This window comes from Trichogramma pretiosum, unplaced genomic scaffold (assembly GCF_000599845.2).
Source record: "Trichogramma pretiosum strain Unisexual culture from Peru unplaced genomic scaffold, Tpre_2.0 scaffold1, whole genome shotgun sequence".
Lineage (NCBI taxonomy): Eukaryota > Metazoa > Arthropoda > Insecta > Hymenoptera > Trichogrammatidae > Trichogramma > Trichogramma pretiosum.
In genome coordinates, this window is record NW_019641703.1 from 1,522,960 (window position 1) to 1,538,256 (window position 15,297).

General features: G+C 34.5%; 3 protein-coding genes across 6 annotated transcripts; 1 reads left to right on the top strand and 2 right to left on the bottom strand.

Moving 5' to 3' along the window:
• Positions 1-1,023: 1,023 nt before the first annotated feature.
• Positions 1,024-8,061, bottom strand: LOC106653175. Its single transcript, XM_014372501.2, has 8 exons — positions 7,878-8,061; positions 3,732-4,362; positions 3,311-3,631; positions 3,118-3,229; positions 2,376-3,014; positions 2,105-2,286; positions 1,674-2,019; positions 1,024-1,541 (listed from the first exon to the last, which is right to left on the bottom strand). The coding sequence occupies exons 2-8, from the start codon at positions 4,022-4,024 to the stop codon at positions 1,353-1,355; spliced, it is 2,082 nt and encodes a 693-aa protein (XP_014227987.2). The 5' UTR covers positions 4,025-4,362; positions 7,878-8,061; the 3' UTR covers positions 1,024-1,352.
• On the top strand, positions 4,713-6,797 carry LOC106655185 (mesencephalic astrocyte-derived neurotrophic factor homolog). Of its 2 annotated transcripts, none has more exons than XM_014375435.2 (5): positions 4,713-5,013; positions 5,303-5,400; positions 5,481-5,605; positions 5,680-5,821; positions 5,990-6,797. In XM_014375435.2, the coding sequence occupies exons 2-5, from the start codon at positions 5,319-5,321 to the stop codon at positions 6,163-6,165; spliced, it is 525 nt and encodes a 174-aa protein (XP_014230921.1). In that variant the 5' UTR covers positions 4,713-5,013; positions 5,303-5,318; the 3' UTR covers positions 6,166-6,797. The 2 variants fall into 2 exon arrangements, with proteins under 2 accessions (XP_014230921.1, XP_023318576.1); XM_023462808.1 differs by lacking the exon at positions 4,713-5,013 and adding an exon at positions 5,031-5,227.
• Positions 8,062-9,270: 1,209 nt separating the features above from the next.
• On the bottom strand, positions 9,271-14,887 carry LOC106654582 (DDB1- and CUL4-associated factor 6-like). Of its 3 annotated transcripts, XM_014374517.2 has the most exons (16): positions 14,619-14,887; positions 14,433-14,531; positions 14,202-14,356; positions 13,842-13,959; positions 13,599-13,777; positions 13,406-13,541; positions 13,168-13,328; positions 12,937-13,108; positions 12,303-12,855; positions 11,969-12,078; positions 11,705-11,794; positions 11,581-11,632; positions 11,373-11,513; positions 9,914-10,175; positions 9,739-9,844; positions 9,271-9,563 (listed from the first exon to the last, which is right to left on the bottom strand). In XM_014374517.2, exons 2-16 carry the CDS (start codon positions 14,527-14,529, stop codon positions 9,523-9,525), a joined length of 2,373 nt encoding a protein of 790 aa, XP_014230003.1. In that variant the 5' UTR covers positions 14,530-14,531; positions 14,619-14,887; the 3' UTR covers positions 9,271-9,522. The 3 variants fall into 3 exon arrangements, with proteins under 3 accessions (XP_014230003.1, XP_014230010.1, XP_014229995.1); XM_014374524.2 differs by having other exon boundaries at positions 9,914-10,166; positions 14,433-14,887; XM_014374509.2 differs by having other exon boundaries at positions 14,433-14,887.
• Positions 14,888-15,297: the final 410 nt, after the last annotated feature.

Here is a 15,297-nt window from a genome sequence, read left to right on the forward strand (position 1 = left end):
GAATGATTAGATTGTGGTTTTTTATAAGTGTACCTAATATACAAGTGACTTTTACAATCAGTGGTTATTATGTCTGAGTACTTAGATATTATTTCTGAGTACTTAAATGACTTGATAAATTTTTGGAATGTATTTCAAAATGACGTTTCAAAATCGATTATATTATTACTGGAAAGGACAAAAAATGAAATTTGTTTGAATCTTTTCGATAAATTTAAGTTACAAATAATTACTAAGAGCAGCTATAAATTGAAAATATGATTCAAGACTTTTAAATCAATAGTTTTTTTTCTATAAGTATATTGACACAAAAATATGATTAATTAATCAAATTTACACGTTACCGGCAATTAACCTTTTTTCGGTCTCGAAGAAAGCCTTGTAAAATGAAAATGATGAAATAAATTTTTTAAGTAATTATTGATGCTTACATCTTTAGTAAGATTAAAAGAAAATAAATGAGCGCTGTAATGTGCAATTTAGAGACAGGATAGCACTGAAGATTAAAATAATTGTACGATTGAACTGTTTTTATTCTCTGAATAAAATTTTTTCTTTGTATTCTTTACATTTTAATCAGACAGTTATGTTCTCATTATATTCAATTTTAGATTTTGAACTATTAACGAAAAATAAATGAAACGGTTGTTTTTTCATCTTGGCGAAATATTTAATTAATAGTACTTGTTCAAAAGCTCGTGAGTATAAATTACAAGCCAAGACACGAGAATCATAAAGGCGAAAGCTAATAAAGTACAGAAGAAGTAGAACACTAGAACCTCATTGGTGCAAACGGCTGAAAGTCGAGAAACCTCTGTAGTAACTCTTCCCCAGAACTTCTCCCCTTTTATAAAGAAGTTCAAATCCATCACCTATAAAATTTGTATAAAATTCAAATCGTGTAGCCTGAACCTCAGTAAAATGAAATATAATGTATTATTTACTGATTTTGTTAATTTACTGGTTTTTATTATCAATACACTGTGAACATTTTTTTAAATTCTTAAATACTTTCAATATACAATTGTAAAATTTTAAAGTACAATTGTCTACCAAGTATTTTTAGATGGCACATTTAATGTTACGAATATTTTTCTCGTCCTCTTATTCAAATAAGAATCGCATTCGTCTCAACTCTTTTCATACAAAATTTCAAAAGCACAAAAATAACAGTTATTCATGAAGTTCTTCTATACTATGATGATAAATGGATTTTTTGAAAAGTATGTATTACGATTAAAGTTCAATGATAAAAATAAATTTAAAAAAAGTATTAATATAAACACTCTCGTTAACACAATTACACATTGCATATAGTATAAAAATTGTACACATTAAGGCATTGTTGAGGATCACTTGTCCAATGAATACTTCAACCAAGGTATAATTTTCGCGTAATGCTGCATGAAGTATTTGCCCTCGTCTCCGACAATATCGTCATAATTTAGGCTCTCAAGTTCTGCCGTAGCCCCTTCGTAAATTTCCTTATTCATCGACGACACTACAGCGGACTCGAAAAACGAGCCAGTATTTCCGAATACCTGCCAAACAAAATGATATACAATCAGTTATCGAAAAAGTTTCACACGTAAAAATGAAAATAAATTTCAAGTTAATTCGAACGAAAAACTTAAAAAGAAAAAAAAAGGTAAGAGCTCCCATACAAAGTTTACCGGGTCACTGTCGTCCGGCGCATCGCCTTCGCCGGGGTTCAAAATTTCGGTTATCTCGCCGTAGAATCCCGGCGTCTCGTCGTTGCCGTAAGCCGATCGATCGGTCGCGTCGTGCCGATACTTGTACTGCTCGCCGTCCATCGACGGAGCGCCGGTCACGGCCGATCCCGAGTCGTCCTTCAGATGCGCGTGATAATCCGGCACGCCCGTTTTCAGGACCAGGTACTCGTGTTCCTTTTTCTTCGAGGATTTGTCGTTGCGCTTGTGCGTGTGGGGTGCCCGCATGATGATGCGCACCGGTATCAGGAAATCCGACTTGAAGAAAGTCTCGGGGTAGTCGCCGTCACTATACGATGATTGCATTCGTACAGGACGATGGAAAAGCGATAAATTTAAAGAAATCGGCCATCGAGTAATGGTATTATACTTACTCTGGATTCGTAATTAGTTTCAGATTGTTGAAACTCGCGAGCTCGTTGAGGACCGATCGAGCATTGGTCGATCTCGATTTCTGAAAATCTTGCGGACTCGAGTTGTCGTAGCTCACAGTGGTCACGTCGATTGGCTCGGTGCTCGTTTCGATATCGATAGTGAGGAATTCCGAATCCGGCAACTGCAATCAATCATGGAGAAACCGTTTACGATTATTATCCCGTTGGGGTGAGACGAATTTCATTCTCATTCGATTAGCGAGAAAAGTACCTGACTCGTGTAATTGGTTTCCAGCAGCGTATCGAATTCGGTTGTATTTATAATCTCCGCGTTGCCAGTCGGCGCAATTTCCGAAAAACTGTCGTTCACCAGTCTCGGCTCGAAGCCATCATCGGCAGCGATCGTCGTCGCGAAGCTCTCGAACTGCGTCGAATCCTCGGTCATACCCGAGGAAACGTCCGACTCCGTCACTGCGTCGGAGCTCTTGTCCGGCCACCAAGTCAAGGTCGTTTCATCGACAGCAGCGAGAGTTTCCGACTCTTCGGTGACGGTGAGTACGGTGGTTTCTTCTTCTCTCGTTCCATCCGGTAAAGACCCGGAGGAGGACGTGATCGAATCGTAAAGCTCCATCCTTTGCACTTCCGCGCTCGCGTCAATTATGTCATCGGCCGTTCGATTTTCCGAGATCGGAATTACCGTTCGGCTTTCTTCGTTGATCCGCTCGAGCGAGTAGGCCGCACGACTGGTATCCTCGACGGCAGCCGTCGCGGACGGGAGCGCGTCGTCGCTCGGGGCCATCGACATCCTCGCGGAATCGTCATCGTCTTCGTTGGCCGACGGAGCCACGTCCGGACTCGTCGAATAATGCTCTTGATAAAATTGCGGCCGGTCGTCCGAGTAGGCGTCCATCTATCGTGTACATTCACACTGTAAAATTCTGCGCGTACCGTTCGAAGGGGGACCAGTTTTGTATAAAATCACGAATTCGTAAGTAGAAAAAATGTCTAAATACCTCGCAATGTCCGCAAGGTTCGTCGTGGTAGGTTGAGAGTATGGCCGCCTTGACGTAGGCGAATTCGAGATTGCTCCAGGGGGCGATAACTTCGTACGTCAATCTGCCGCAACTGTGAGCCAACACAAAAATTAAAAAAGTAGGTATGATGAGACATTTGGGTACGAAGCAAGCCCTTAAAAATCGCTTTTACCGATCCAAAATGAGTATCTGATCGCGCTGGACGTCGAACGTGTCCCAGATCTGCAGGTCGCTGTTGTCCTGAGTGAACATGACGTCGGGTCCCAGCGACTCGATGAGCGCGTCGGTAGCCCGATCGAAGAAGTCCGGCGGATCCTCCGAGGCCAGTCGCTGCTGCTGCTGCTGCTCGTCCTCGTAACTGTAAGCGCCAGCGCCGTCATCGTCGGGATAGGCGGCGGCTTCTTGGAGGCTTCGTTCGCGCGCGGCGTTGATGACGAAATACTGAATCTGGTCGAAGCCGTTGCGATCCATTTTTTCCATCAGCTCTCTAAGCCTACGAAATAAAGGTCGAAATTGTACGTACAGAGCCAAGATAAAGTAAACGATCCGAGATAACTTAACGGGGGGAAATTAAGTATAGGTAGTATACTCACATGACGGACTGATTGTGACTCGATTGCCAGGCAGAGTCGAAGAAGCCCAGCACGCTCACGGATCCGATCTGAAAGTCCCAGAAGATCATATTGCTGCATTGCTCCGGCCGATAGCTCTGCAGCAGCTGCTGCTTCTGCTCTCCCCAGGACTTTTTGAATCTCGTTGTCGCGGCGTCGCGTTGGATCGGAGCTCGCCGATTTCTCGCCGCGGCCCGCTGCGTCGACTGGCATCCCGAAAGAATCAACAGCAACACCACCAACGGTAGCAGCGAGAAAATTATCGGACGAGTCATTGTCCTCTCTGCCGAATACTGCACAAGTACTGCGCGCGACTCGCTATGGGATAAAATATACGTAATATTTTATCGATGCCGCAGCTGAGCTGGCGCGTCTCTCGCTTCCTGTCACAGCAGCAGCAGCTCAGCTTGTAAGGCCGAGCGAGCGATTGATCTCCGCGCGATGACGATGACGATGATGTCGCTCGGCAATCAATTACAACCCATTATCGCTCGAGTTTATCTTCGCGGCTCTAGTCGTATTCGTCGTAGTCGCTGATGACTCGCGCGGTGGATCCATGAGAGCGAGTCTTCCGATTCCGCGGCCCAGAGCGGCGCAGACAGCTCCGCAGCTGCTGCTCGTACAAAAAGCGCGTTATATACATATATTTTTGTAAGCTTCTTAATAGGCTTATATACTATACATAAAAATATGTATACGAGTTTTAAAATAAATGTGTACACGTCTTTGACATTATCGATTTTAGCGATCGTTTCTGCGAGCATAGCCTCGTCGTGGATACATAGCAATTCCAACGCATCTCAAAGCTCGCGCAAAGCTCTTAAATGCGTTCGAATAATTGCGCGCTAAATCGATTGGCGGCTTCTGTCACCGATTGGAGGGGGTCACAAAAAAGAACACGAGCCACGCGGCTTTGACAACGTTGTCCAATCGCGAATCGCCAGCTAGCCCGCGCCGCGATCCCCATGCCGGAGCAGCAGCAGCGTTTGACAGCTATCCTTATGGGCTCTCTGTGTATTTGAGTTCGACGTTGCAGACTTCGCGTGTACACATATAGATATAGGTAGATGTACAACGCGACACGAATAGGCAGCAGTGACTGAAAGAGAAGACGTGTCTCGCGGCCGAAACAGTTTCGCCTGGTATATATCGTGGCTCGCGTATATAAATGACTCCGCTCTGAGGCCGACACGACGTATCGTACGTACACAGAGCAAAAAGAGGCGTCGCAGTTTTTAATTATTTTCAGAACCTAATCTAGCAAGTAAGTGTCGTTTTTGCATTCGCGCGATCGATCCCGCACCTTGACACTGCCCTTCGTCATTGACACGGGTGAGATCTCCGCACAGAACGCTAATTCCGTTATACGTTTTCTAACCTGTACCTCGGTACGAGGCCTACTGCCCAAACAATCTGTTATACAAAGTTACTCGCGATTTAATTTTTCTGCGGTGTGAAAGAAACGACGAATGATAACGGCATGATATCCGGTTACTAATACATCTTTTTTGACAAGTGACACGAGGGTAATGAATGATTATTCCATTTTTCAGATTAACTCAAACCAAAATGAAAACAGTATTTTTACTAGTAGCACTAATAGTGTCAATTGCCCATACGGCATCGTCTCTCAAAGAAGGAGAGTGCGAAGGTAAGAGTGACAAAGATTATGCTTTTTTAGAATTTTTATAATAGTTCATATCTGATGCAAAATTAAACGTTTTTTTACAGTGTGTATAGCAACAGTTAACAAGTTTGCAAACACGCTTTCTGAAGATGTAAAGAAAAACCCTAAAAGTATTGAGACAGAATTCAAGAAATTCTGCAAAGGTACAAAATCAAAAGAAAATAGATTTGTAAGTATAAATCATGGATTCATTTGATATTTTTTTAATTTTAATATGTATTAATACAAAACATATTTCAACAGTGTTATTACTTGGGAGGATTAGAAGAATCAGCCACAGGTATTTTAGGTGAATTAAGTAAACCACTTTCTTGGTCGTTGCCCGCAGATAAAATCTGTGAGAAACTGAAGAAAAAGGATGCTCAAATATGCGAACTACGCTTTGGTATGTTTATCTCCTACACTCTTACTTAATTTTACAGTTTGATTGAGCATAAGTGAACCTTTTTTTCTTTAGAGTACTTTCAATAAGTTATGATAGCTTAAAGTGATGTACAAACAAAGCTTTCCGATTCATGAAACAATTTTAATAATTATAATTTTATCTTTTCAGAAAAACAAATTGATTTAAACACAGTAAATCTAAAAAAATTGAAAGTTCGTGATCTCAAGAAAATTCTCAACGATTGGGATGAAACATGTGAAGGATGCATAGAAAAAACTGATTTCATCAAAAGAATAGAAGAACTTAAGCCTAAATACTCAAAAAGTTCTAAATCAGAGTTATGAATATAGTTTTAATAATCTTACTTGAAGCATTTATTCATTTTAAATTCATTTTGAAAATCATGTTACAATTTCACAAACAACTAAAATATTTTTTTATTGTAAAACATGATTTTATCCTTTATTTTTATTTAAAACATTCTAAAGTTTTAAAAGGCATAATCAGCAGCTAAAGAGTTGCAATGAAATTCCTTGATTACTCTTTTGATTTTATTTTGTAAATAGATCTGAAATCTTCCACGATCATGTTACAAAATAATATCTAGTTCTGAAATTAGTTCAAATTATTGTACACTATTACAGTTTGTTCAATTTTTGCTTGTCTTTACAGACCATCAAGTCTGTGATATTACTGTTATTTATTTTAGAATTTTTTAGTGAATAATAGTAATTGATTGAGTGCAGGCTCAATGAACATTCATTATAGAAAGATAAAATTGAAAATCATGACTGCTAAAAATCAATCATATGATTTTGGAACACTAAATGAAATGATTTAAACAATGATGGAATTATTTCAGGTGCTTTTATTTTCAATAATTTTACTTAAATGAAACCTGAAAATTGTAAATTATTTTATACTGATCAATTGTACATGCTATATTTGCATACTGAAAATAAATTTTTTAATTATTCATGTAGAGTTTTCATAAATGTTCACAAATACACAATTCTTAATTTTATAGGTTTTGAAATAAATTTGTGGGCATTAAATAGTGCTCAAGTGTAATTTATTTTTATCGGACTTTCAATTTGCATTATAGTTCATCGTAAATGGGAAATTTTTCCATTCGAGACCGATCAACGTCGATAAATTTTTTTTAATGCTCGAATTTTTCAATTACGTCGATTTGACGGGGTTTTAAATAAAAAAAACCTTATCTTCGACGATAACACATTCGCTTTTAGTTTTGTTACACATTTATACGAAACTTAATTTAAAAATATATCATTTGTTAGTGGATTATTTTTTGGAATAAGCTATTGAAACGACAGAAAAGCTTGAATGTATTAATTAGCAAAGATGCAGCATAAATTTAAAATAAACTAAACTAGTCTCTCAAAACTAAACTATTTTTACAACGGGAAATAAGTGACGTTCGAGTATTATTTATAAAATAATACATTTATAAGTAATAAGTTCTTTTCAAGTTTTACTTGAAATGCAAAAAATATATCAAGCAATTAATGTTTTAAAAATTTTAAGTTTAAAAGCACGAAGCGGATTATTTAATTTTTAAGTAACTCGCCAGCTTTTAATCATTACCATTTAAGTTGCTTAGAAACATTTAGCGGTTTTTTCAAACCACTGATACACTGATTTATCAGTCGAAAAAATTAAATTTTTTTATTATTAAAACTTAATTTCTTGCATAATACTCCCTAACCTTTTACTATCGCGAAAGCTTTAGATATTTCCACGCAGTCACATTCCGAAATTAATTTCGAACTACGAGAGCTTTTTTCCTCGTGTTTATCATACTAAGGCTCTGGATTTTAACATGCTGTCAAAGGTTAATTTAAGAATAAAAATTGCGTTGTTATGATTTTATTTAATCGGCTAAGAAATATTAAATAAAAATATTAATTAAAAAATAAAAAAAATCATTCAAACACGGTTCAGCTACTTTACGTTTAGACAGAATTCTAATTGTTGAGATTAATGCACTCAGACTTAGCAAGTCTTTCATGAAAATAAAAATAGCGACATTGACCTTGTTAATGTGTGGTATTATTACTCTGGCCACATTGTCAGACGGTCCCCGTGTGATTCGAAGCACCAATTTACGTATGCAATGCCAATATTATGTTTGTAAAAGTTGATCATTCGGAGTCGCGTCAATCAAGATCGGAGCCTGCTATTTTGGATATGAACAAACTTCTCGAGACTTAATTAGATACGAGCAACAGGCTCAGCAAGTTCGTTCGTTTATTCAACCGATTCTTTACGCGCGTTCCATGAATCTGCTGCACCCATGAAAAATCTCGCGATGCAAGAGCACTTGGAGCGTTCGTTTCTTGGTATTATAAAAAAAGACGAATACCAAAATAAGCACTTGAATAGCTATATTGAAAACTGAAAGACACGTACATGCTGGTTTATTACGATTTTGTGGTGATATTTAAAAATAATAACTCGTAACAGCAATTGTAAAATTATTGCTTCTATTTGTTTTTACATATTTACATAACATCATATCTTTTGAATATTTGTTCGCATCAGTAATTTCTATGAAAAAACTATTTTATTGACAAAATATATAATATTTCAATCTTTTAGATTTAGAAAGTAGATAAGGACTTTCATAAACATGAAATTTTGTAACATCTAGAACAATGTATTTTTTTAATTAAGGCTCAATAATCAACTAGATCAGTTATTTCAAAAAATTACTTCCTACAAGAACCTACTAATAATTTTTCAACATAATCTTTATATTTTGTATTTAATTGTAAAAAATATGAATTTTTTCAAATAATCCTTATCGCTAATTTACAAGCGATATGAATCGTATGTAGAAAACATAGTACGATGCCATTGTTCAAGTAATGCACCAAAATATTTATAATTATCAGCTTTAGAAAAAGTATATATTTTTATAGAATACTTTACATCGATTCATGAACTGTACAAGCATTATACACCAATTTATAATTTCTGAACTTGTTTCTTAACATTTTCCTTCATTTAAAATATATAATTTGACATTTTATTATTTAAATCACGTTGTTTCAATTCATGTGTCATGTAGTCCACTTAATCGTAAGAATACATATTTAGAAAATTAATTGTTTGAAGGCAAGCCAACTTAATTATACAAATATACTAAGTAAGTGTTGGTTAGAAACCTCTAAAAGCTAACATATATATTATTGATATGTCAACTTCTTTGAACACTCACCCCAATTTCAATTGTTTAATCAATTTGTAAAATGTAAAATTCTGCGAAAACAATTTTTTCGGCATTTAGAGATAAACTATCGGTATTATATATTCACTTTTTTATGAAGTGAATATTTCAGTTTCATTTTAAATTTTTAAGCACAAAAAATTTTTTTTGATAATTAATTGAAAATCGATTGCACATTTGAAATGAAATTAGTTTTTGTTCTATTTTGTAAAAATAGAAAATTAAATATTCTCACAATTTATAAGTATAGAAATATTTTAAATAAAGCTTTACACACGTTTCATTTGTATGAAAAACAGACTTCCCTTTGGTTAAATGTTTACATCACTCCAAATAAACCTATCTAGTATCACTCGTTTAATGCAATCGTTATTCATAAATATTGAAGAATATTGAAACAACGATAAATAATTTTGTGAGTAATTAACAAAACTAGAAAGATAAAATTTTATTCGGTATCTCCACTTCTTACGCGATTTCGTCCTCGTCCTGTCAACACAAAATTAATAGTGATTTTTAAAAGAAGTGTTTTTTTCGATCATAAAAGTATCAAAAACAATAAATTCCATATTTTGTGGTAACAATGAAATTACTTGAATTTCACTAGTCTTTTAATATAAATAGTATAATTTAAAATATTATGATAATAAATAAAAAGCATTACCTCTTCTTATTTGATTGAGGCACGCCAGCATTCGAATCATAAAAACTGCAGGAACAGTAATAGTATCTTTTGTTTCTTCGAGCATCACAGCATTTCTTTTCATTAACTGTGGAGAAAAAATTACAGTAAAAAATAAAAGTAAAAAATGAAATAAAAATAATAGAATTGCCATTACATCTTCGGCGAATTTCCCATCGAAGCTGGGTTCTTCGTTAGTCGGTGCCCAAAGCTTGACGTCATAATCTATACCGGAAGTCGCCAATAGAGGAAGAAAAGGATGGGGTTGAACGCAATTGACAACGTGCTGGTCCGCTTCGAGCAGCATGACAAGTTTAGCCGTTTCCCGATCCCAAAAAAAGACGTGGCCACAGTCGCTGCCAGAGATGATAAAGTTGTCGCCCCAAAAATTGGCCTCCTTGATCATGGTCCTAAAGAAACTAGAGTCACACACACAAGTATAGGTAGCATAGTAATAATAATAAATCATGGGCAGCTTTTTTGGCAGCAGCCCACACTGGCGGTCGTCAGAAGCCTCGTTGGTTCTTACGTATGCTCGTCGGTTGGTTAATGAAGTGTGAGAAACGGTAGTACTTTGTGCACACTCGGGCAAAACAAAACAAGTTCGTCTGTAATACAGCACAACCAGAGTACTTCGATTTCTGGTTCTACGCACACTCGGCATAGTTTGGTCGACATCGAGCTCCTGATGAATCAAGGGTTGTTACTCATACACGTAGAACAATGAGAATAGAGCATCGTTTCCACTCCAGTTTCTGAGTGAAACATGCTCTAATCGGTTCGAGAGTAAAATGACAATGACTCCAACATTAAATTCATTAAATGAAATTTTTGAAAACACACAATATTCGTAAAATGTCGTTCTGTAATATCAATCAATATTATCTCCATTTTTTTAAATATTACTTTGAATTATTTTCAAAGTGAATCATATTTTTCATATAAATTGAAAAATCATGGAGAGACAAAGTAGGTAAAATGAAATGAGCTGGACCAAACATTGTTTCTTCAAGACCAGATTACTTTTTGCTAATGATCGAGTTCTAGATTCTAAATAATTATATGATAGTCGATTTTGATGATCTAATTTTTAAGTGCCAGTATTGTACTGAACCTAGGTAAAATAATAGTCTGAAATACGAAAATTTTCGTTAAAGCGAAAAATGCATTTATTAACTTTACTTTCCAAATACACAAAAAGTGCACCTGTGAATAAAAAGTCATGCGCACAAAACTATTCATTTGAAAGTTTGTACTTTGATGTGGTTAAAGCATGTTTATAACAATATTGTGAATTTTTTACTATACAGCAAAATTTTTTTTTGAAAATCACAAATTAGTACTTTTTTGCCTTGATATATCCACGAATAAAAAACTTATTTTGTTCAGATTTTCGAATAAGATTGTCAATATTATATTTTCATAAGGTTATATTAAATTCTTTTGATTGATTTTGTCATTACTAAATCGGTAAAATTTTGCTCATTTATTAATTTCCTTTCATTTTCAGTTAGAAAAAGTACTAATGTGATACTTTTTCAATAAAAAAGTAGTATTATCTGTACATATATAACATAGAATGTATCAAATTATAAAAAGTTTTGAAATAATCTTACCTTGCGTTTCGGTGTCCTACAAACTTTTGGTCCACATAATAATCTGTAGTATGATCTGCGCTAAACCTAAGGTGAGATTTTCCGTTTGAATCATTGGGTACATCGTGATCTAAACTCGAATCATCATAATATCCAGATCTCCTGAAAATATTTAAATTAAAGTATTATTGAAATAAAATTAAAGTATTATTTTTTAGTTATTGTATACCTCGTTGCATGACTTGAGTCTTCGTCATCGCTATCCATACATGCATTTTCATCTATGTTAAAAAAAATGTATATTGAATTCAAAATACTTGTACTGCTTAGAAATTGACAAAGTTAATAATTACCCGGTGCTAGGTCAGGTTGTGTAAATTTATGTGAATTACTTGGACCAGGATTGGAAAAATCGTGTGTAGAATAATCAGGCTTTTGGTTACCTATAAGTACAAAAAAATTACCATATTAGTTATACGATAACTTTTACAATTAAACGCCACATTTTTCATAGAATTAAGAGATTAAATAACTGTATTAGAGCTTATCATTTAATAAAAATTGGTATTAAACAATTCTAAATTAAAAATAAATAATATTTATTCATATGAAATTACCAATACGAGGGTCACTTCCTGCTGCTTCGTTTTCTAAACCTAATGAAATATTTGGATTGGTTGAATTATCATCTGGATACGCTAATGTAACAGGAGATGTTTCATTATGTCTGCAAAGAAGTAAGATTAATAAAGCGTTAGTATTTGATTTAGTTTTACAAATTTTTTTACAATATGATAAATGAAAGTTTAATTCAGAAAATTTTAGTCTAAAAAGCACACTTCTAAAAAATTGACTGATTTTTAGTTTTTATCAATAACTTTTATAAATAATGATAGTAATTTAAATTGACTATAGTTTTGGAGTTTATTAATACATAAAAATCAATCTTACTGTTCAACAAATCCATCTTGTAAAGTAGTCAGTCTATCTTGTACATTTTCTAATGTATTATTGCTATTATCTTGAGAAACATTTGTAACAATTACATTTTTGTCAGTGGCATCTATGTTTAAAGAAGAGACACCAGAATTTAATTTACTTTCTACATTGCTTGAATCTAATGTGGAAGGTTGTTCAAGTTCATCATTATCTGTATCTAAAAATAGTCTTGGAGAAGCTGTCTCAGAGGTAGAATCATTAGATGATTCCAAATTTTGTTCTACATGTTGATTGAACCTAGAATTTGTTTCTTCGTTGTTGTGAAGATTAATAGCATCAAGTGATTCATTATCATCCTGATGATCATTTGTTGCTTCATTTCTACCAGAAGCACTTTCTTCTTGTTGGATAGCTTGTTCTTGTTGACTAATAACACCTTCAAAGCTATCTTCACCTCCACCACTGAGCGCAGCTCTTGTAGCTGGATCATTCAACATTCTACTTAATACATCTGTCATTCTTTGCATTAAAGATGTATGTAGAACTGGTCTTGCTTGAGCTATTTCTGTAATAATTTTTAATTAAATGCATAATTTTTTTTTTTTTTTAAGAAATAATAAAAATCGATTGATAATTATTTTCCAACCTGCTCCAGTGTGACGTCCACCATCTCTTTCTGGTCGAGCATCTGGGCCAGTATCTGACCAATCACCTCGTAATCTCAATCGACGTACAGGTTGTGAAGGTTGAGCAGAACTTTTCTTGGCATTTGGAGAAAATGTAGTCGATCCTATCTTTGACTGATTTCTACCCCGATCCTTTACCATAAATATTTTCAGAAATCATTCAATATTCTTAATTGAAAAATTGTACTCACTTTCATACTAAATAGATATAGGTGATCACTGCTGTAGCTAACAAGAACATCATGACCATCAGGACTGAAACTTAATGATGTAATTCTGTAGGGATTTCCTTCAAATTCAGGCACAGTAAAAGAATGTAATGGTTCAATTTTAGCTTTGCTATCCTTTAAACCTGTAAGTACACATTATAATAATACTCATCAATTAGTGTTAAAAAGGAAAAAGATATAAAAAATACTTTTTTATTACCAATAGTTGGTGTTCCAAGCATTCGCCTGTCATATATTTGTACTAAACTGTCTGCACGTCCAATTGCTACTTGATGAGACATAATTGGATTAACTGATATTGCTGTAACTGCTCTATTGCATGAAATTAAGATATCCTGAAACAAAAATACATGTAAATACTTTTAAATGATTAAATCAAGTTAATAATATACCTCTTCACATCTAGCAAGACTACATTTTTCTTTAATTCGTAGATCAAACCATCTGACAGTCCCATCTTCTCCACAACTTAAAAAATTATGGGGTTCATTAGGAACCACAGCTATTTCATATGTTGTCCCACTGTGACATGTGAATTGACAATTGAATGTTTCTGCTTTTTTGTATAAGTCTGTAAAAATATAAATTAAATTGCAATATTTTGAATCAAAAAATTGAAGTTAAAAAAAATTTACCAGTGAATAATATAATTCCATCGCCACTGCAAGAAACTATTCGATGATCTCCACAGTTGGGTAGAAATTTTGCACTGAAAATATTTGCTCTATGGCTGGTTCTAAAATCTGCAAGAACCTATAAGAAAATAATGACATTAAGGTCAAGTTAATGAAAAAATACATTGCTACATTTCTGAAGCTAATTATAGATTAGTTTCAATGTTCAAAAACAGAGTATAAAGTGTTGATATAAAAATAAGTTAAATTATAATGGATAATAATACTTTATAATTGAGATTGAAACAAAAAAAATCAAATTAATTTCATGAAATACATTATAATTAGATTTAATAGTGAGACATTTCATAAAAAACTTACTTGATAATTGTAGGGATTGGCGAGAATTAAGTGCTGATCATCACTGCCTGATAAAATTATATCTCCACCATTATTCCAACAAATAGAATTTACACAACCATGATGTACTTGTGATTGTTTCAAAAAAGACATGCGTTGCACAAGCTGTAGACTTGCTGCAAATGATCACATCGTAACGTAAAACATAAAATGACTTGTTGCACTACAATCATTAATTATTGTTATTCATACATTTACAGCTGTTGTAGATCTTAAATCTGCCATTATAATCGTAAGGTCGGTTATAAATATCGAAAAAAAAATTGCTTTTGTTCCTCTTCATCGTCATTCCTGTGACAATTTACAGTTATGCACATGAGAGATTGTATATTGTGATGCGATTTTGTAAGTTATTTTCGAAAAGTGATAACTCCGCACCAGCCTCTGACAAATAAGATACCAACTGAACTTTATTTTAAAACAAAGAGCAGAGTAAATGATACTTCATGCGATGATGAAGAGACATGGGAAGTGAGCCGATGATACGCGAGACGGAGTGCAAAGTGTCGGAAGCTCAAAAGCATGAATGTTTCTCAAATAGATTAGAGCTTGAAGTCCAACCCTCCAAGGTCTAATTTATATCCCTATATACAAAGAGCTTATTATAATATAAGGTTGTGTGGTGCAACTGTACGAGGTTAAGGTGATACGCCAGCGACGTCTACTGCAAATTTGCGCAGAAATCTGCCTTGCCAATATGAAAACATTATTTTTGTTTTCGAAAAAAGTGCGACACTGGCACTTTTTTGACAATTGAGCCACGCAGTCTCAAGTTATGGGGGCGTTCGCAATCAAGTTCTCCTTGATAATCGAATAGTCAAATTAATCGTAATTCGACTTCACGTTAATAAATATTTTCAAACGTTAATCGAATTGCTTACAATTTAGTCAAAAATACATTTAGCATATAATTATCGAATTTTTCTCTGAAATTACTGAAAAGTCAACAAGCTTCTTTAAAGTATTGTAGATTATTGAGAAGTTCGTGCTTTAAAATTTCATATAAAATTGCATAACGCAAAGATGGTGATCTATTTTTAAAAGTAAATTCTCAATT

Coding starts and splice junctions, on each gene's coding strand:
- LOC106654582 (XM_014374517.2), bottom strand. CDS start 14,529: ATGACGATGAAGAGGAACAAAAGCAATTTTTTTTTCGATATTTATAAC. Junction 13,960..14,201: donor CCAATCCCTACAATTATCAA/GTAAGTTTTTTA, acceptor ATTTTCTTATAG/GTTCTTGCAGATTTTAGAAC. Junction 13,778..13,841: donor TGGAATTATATTATTCACTG/GTAAATTTTTTT, acceptor ATATTTTTACAG/ACTTATACAAAAAAGCAGAA.
- LOC106653175 (XM_014372501.2), bottom strand. CDS start 4,024: ATGACTCGTCCGATAATTTTCTCGCTGCTACCGTTGGTGGTGTTGCTG. Junction 2,020..2,104: donor AAACTAATTACGAATCCAGA/GTAAGTATAATA, acceptor ATCATCGTATAG/TGACGGCGACTACCCCGAGA. Junction 1,542..1,673: donor CGCCGGACGACAGTGACCCG/GTAAACTTTGTA, acceptor TTTGTTTGGCAG/GTATTCGGAAATACTGGCTC.
- LOC106655185 (XM_014375435.2), top strand. CDS start 5,319: ATGAAAACAGTATTTTTACTAGTAGCACTAATAGTGTCAATTGCCCAT. Junction 5,606..5,679: donor AATCAAAAGAAAATAGATTT/GTAAGTATAAAT, acceptor ATATTTCAACAG/TGTTATTACTTGGGAGGATT. Junction 5,822..5,989: donor AATATGCGAACTACGCTTTG/GTATGTTTATCT, acceptor TTATCTTTTCAG/AAAAACAAATTGATTTAAAC.